At 36.6% G+C, this 3,952-nt stretch overlaps 1 protein-coding gene across 1 annotated transcript in view; it reads left to right on the forward strand.

The window, feature by feature from the left end:
• Positions 1-3,952, forward strand: part of VPS36 (vacuolar protein sorting 36 homolog (S. cerevisiae)) — a 21,511-nt gene that overhangs the window by 8,783 nt on the left and 8,776 nt on the right. Inside the window, exons 3-4 of the mRNA XM_011988790.1 lie at positions 609-743; positions 1,891-1,956. Of these exons, the coding sequence (XP_011844180.1) occupies positions 609-743; positions 1,891-1,956 (201 nt within the window). The remainder of the gene's footprint in view (positions 1-608; positions 744-1,890; positions 1,957-3,952) is intronic.

The following is a 3,952-nucleotide window of genomic DNA, read 5'->3' on the forward strand; positions in this document are numbered from 1 at the left end:
TGTTAGTCAGGATGGTCTTGATCTCCTGACCTGGTGATCTGCCTGCCTTGGCCTCTCAGAGTGCTGAGATTACAGGCGTGAACCACCGCGCCCAGCCTGTTTTATTTCTTTTAGGACTTGAGGATATGTGAAAGTGCCAAAGAAAAGTCAACCATAAAAATTATATTAGTTCTATTAGGATTAAAGGCTATTTCAATGCCTTTTTTTAGAGTGTAGAAAACAGAAATACTGAAATGTACAAGGAGTGGCTGTCCTAAGTTTGATGTTTGTTTCATTCAGTTTGTCTACAATCTAATCACAGCTATTTTCCTAAGTTTTCAGTTGTACTATTTGGTTGGCATTAAATATAGCAGAGGCATTTTCTGAATCTCACATCAAACTTGTGAAGTAAACAGAATATGAGAGACCAGCAGAGAAGTAGGAAGGAGAATAATTAGATGTATGCAGGGAACTCCTGGAAATCTGCTCTCTTACAGTTCACAGCACAGAAACACAGTAGAAGGAATGGGGATATGTAGAAATTATTGAGTGGAATTGAATTTGTCATGGAAGAATTTCAAATATTGAGGTGGAGAGACAATTCTGCATTTTCTCCTCTTTTATCATAGACCATCAGGTTTAAATCCTACTTGCTGAGCATGGGAATCGCTAACCCAGTTACCAGAGAAACCTACGGCTCAGGCACACAGTACCACATGCAACTGGCCAAACAGCTGGCTGGAATATTGCAGGTGCCTTTAGAGGTAAAAATTAAACCTATGTGTTTTTTTTAAACTATGTGAAATTAGCCGTATGTCATCAGAAGAGTTAAAAAGAGCGTAACTCCTTTCATGATATGGTTATTGTCAACTGACATGTTTTTTTTTTCTTTCAGATATATTAAATAAGTTCACTGTGCTTATTATTCTTTGTAATTTTCTAATTTGTTTTTAATTTTCATTTTTGACATCTATAACTTTCTAAATCTATTTGATATGAAGTTTTCCTTATTTTTAAAAAGGAAATATATGATCTTTCTCTGAATAGATATATTTCCATACATCTAGTCTTTACTATTTAGTACTACTAATCATTCCATAATCCAGATTCATCTTCTAGTCTGATAGTATTCAGGCAATCAAAAGTTTATTAAAGCACTTGTATTAAAAAAGATTTCAAACCTATGCCAAATAGAATAGTATAATGAATCCTCTGTAGCCATCATCCAGCTTCTTCTGTAAACCAACCTCCACTCAAAGTTATATGAAAGCAAATCCCAGACATCACATCACTTTATCTGTAAACATTTCAGTATGTAACTCTAATGATAAAGACTCCTTTAAATACAACTGTAATCCCATTTCATAATCTAAAAAATTAAAATAATTTCTTAATGTTATCTAATATCTAGTGTTCACGTTTTCTTTTCCACCATGGTACCCGGCTAATTTTTTGTATTTTTAGTACAGACTGGGTTTCACCGTGGTCTCAATCTCTTGACCTTGTGATCTGCCCGCCTCAGCCTACCAAAGTGCTACATTTTCTTTTTTTTTTTTTCTTGAGACAGAGTCTCACTCTTGTTGCCCAGTCTGGAGCCTGTCTCTTATACACATCTAGATGTGTATAAGAGACAGCTGTACCACTGCATTCTGGCCTGGGTGACAGAGAGAAACTCCATCTCAAAAAAATAAAAATAAAAAAATAAAGTGGTAATGAATTAAAATGCAAGTATTGAATCTGAACTGCCTTGTGGTATCTGAATAGGTTCTCCTTTGTATAAATAAAGTTTTTTATAAACTTCTTAAAAATTTTTATGATGCCTGATTTCGCTGTGATTATGATTTCTGTTAAGAAATGCTAACTGGTGTAATTGTAACATAATACTGTTTTTAAAATTTCATATTTTAACAGGAACGAGGGGGAATAATGTCACTCACGGAGGTGTACTGCTTAGTAAACCGAGCTCGAGGAATGGAAGTAAGAATAGAACATTTAAATATTCTTTTAACTAAAGATAGACTTTCTTAATACAAATTCCGAATACAATTTGAGGAAGGGTTGTGAATATCAAAGCTATTTTGAGAAGCACTGTGGTACAGTGAAAAGAATACTGCCCTGGGATCGAGGAGGTAGATTCTTTTCTTGGTTTTGATAGTGATTTGCTTAGTGACCGTCAGTAGCTTACTTAACATCTCTGAGACTCAGTTTTCCTTCTTCTTTTTTTATTTTTATTTTTTGCTATTCAAAACTTTTTCTATTTTTCTTTATAATTGACACAATAATTGTACATATTCATAGGGTACTATATGGTGTTTCAGTGCATGTATACATTGCATAATGATAAAATCAGGGTGTATTAGTCCATTTTCACGCAGCTGATAAAGACATAACTGAGACCGGGCAATTTTTAAAGAATTTTTGAAGAAAGACAAAAGAAACAGGTTTAATTGGACTCACTGTTCCACATGGCTGGGAAGGCCTCAGAATCATGGCAGAAGGCAAGGAGGAGCAAGTCACATCTTATGTGGATGGTGGCAGGCAAAGAGAGCTTGTGCAGGCAACTCCTATTTTTAAAACCATCAGATCTCATGAGACACATTCACTATCACCAGAACAGCACAGGAAGGACCCATCCCCATAATTCAATCATCTCCCACCAGGTCCCTTGAACAATACGTGGGAACTGTGGGAGCTACAAGATGAGATTTGGGTGGGGACACAGAACCAAACCATATCACAGGGCAATGAAGATATTCATCACTTTAAACATTTATCATTTCTTTCTGGTAATAACATTAAAAATCCTCTCTTGTCTGTCATATGCAGCCATAAAAAAGAGTGAGATAATTCTTTTGTGGGAACATGGATGGAGCTGGAGGCTATTATCCTTAGCAAACTAGTGCAGGAACAGAAAGCCGAATACCCATATTCTCACTTATAAGTGGGAGCTAAATGATGAGAGCTTATGAACACAAAGAAGGAACGATAAACACTGGAATGTACTTGAGGGTAGAGACTAGAGGGAGGGAGAGGAGCAAAACAGAAAACTATTGGGTGCTGGGCTTAATATTGATACTTAGGCAATGAAATAATCTGCATAGCAAACCCTAGTGACACGAGTTTATCTGTGTAGCATACTTTCACATGTACCCCCTAATCTAAAATAAACATTTTTCAACAAACAGAGATAGAATCAACTTAAGTGTCCATCAGTGATGAATGGATAAAGAAAATGTCAGATACATACAAATGGAATACAATTCAGTCATAAAAAAAGAATGAAATCACATCCTTTGCAGCAACATGGAGAAATTGGAAGTCCTTAGGTTAAGTGAAGTAAGCCAGACACAGAAAGACAAATATTTCTTGTTCTCACCCATGTGGGAGCTAAAAAAGCTAATCTCACTGAAGTAGAGAATAGATGATAGATATCAGAGACTGGGAAATGTGTATAGGTAGGAGCGGGGAAGAAGAAAGGTTGGTTAATAGGTACAAACGTACTGTTAGAAGGAATAAATTCTAATGTTCAATAGCAGAGTAGGGAGGCAACAATGTATTGTATATTTCAAAGTAGCTAGAAGGGAGGACTTGAAATGTTCCTAAAACATAGACATGATAAATACTTCAGGTAATAGGTACCCCCAAATACCCTGACTTGATCATTACACATTTTATGCATGTGTATTAATAAAAATAGCCCCTGTACACTGTAAATATGTAAGATACTATGTATCAATAAAAAGTACTCGGGGCCGGGCATGGTAGTTCACACCTGTAATCCCAGCACTTTGGGAGGCTGAGGCTGGCAGATTGTCTGAGGTCAGGAGTTCGAGACCAGTCTGGCCAACATGGTGAAACCCCATCTCTACTAAAAATACAAAAAAATTATCTGGGCATGGTGGCGTGTGCCTGTACTCCCAGCTACTCAGGAGGCTGAGGCAGGAGAATTGCTTAAACCAGGGAGGTAGAGGTT

The sequence above is a fragment of the Mandrillus leucophaeus genome, unplaced genomic scaffold (genome assembly GCF_000951045.1).
Source record: "Mandrillus leucophaeus isolate KB7577 unplaced genomic scaffold, Mleu.le_1.0 Scaffold338, whole genome shotgun sequence".
Classification (NCBI taxonomy): Eukaryota; Metazoa; Chordata; class Mammalia; order Primates; family Cercopithecidae; genus Mandrillus; species Mandrillus leucophaeus.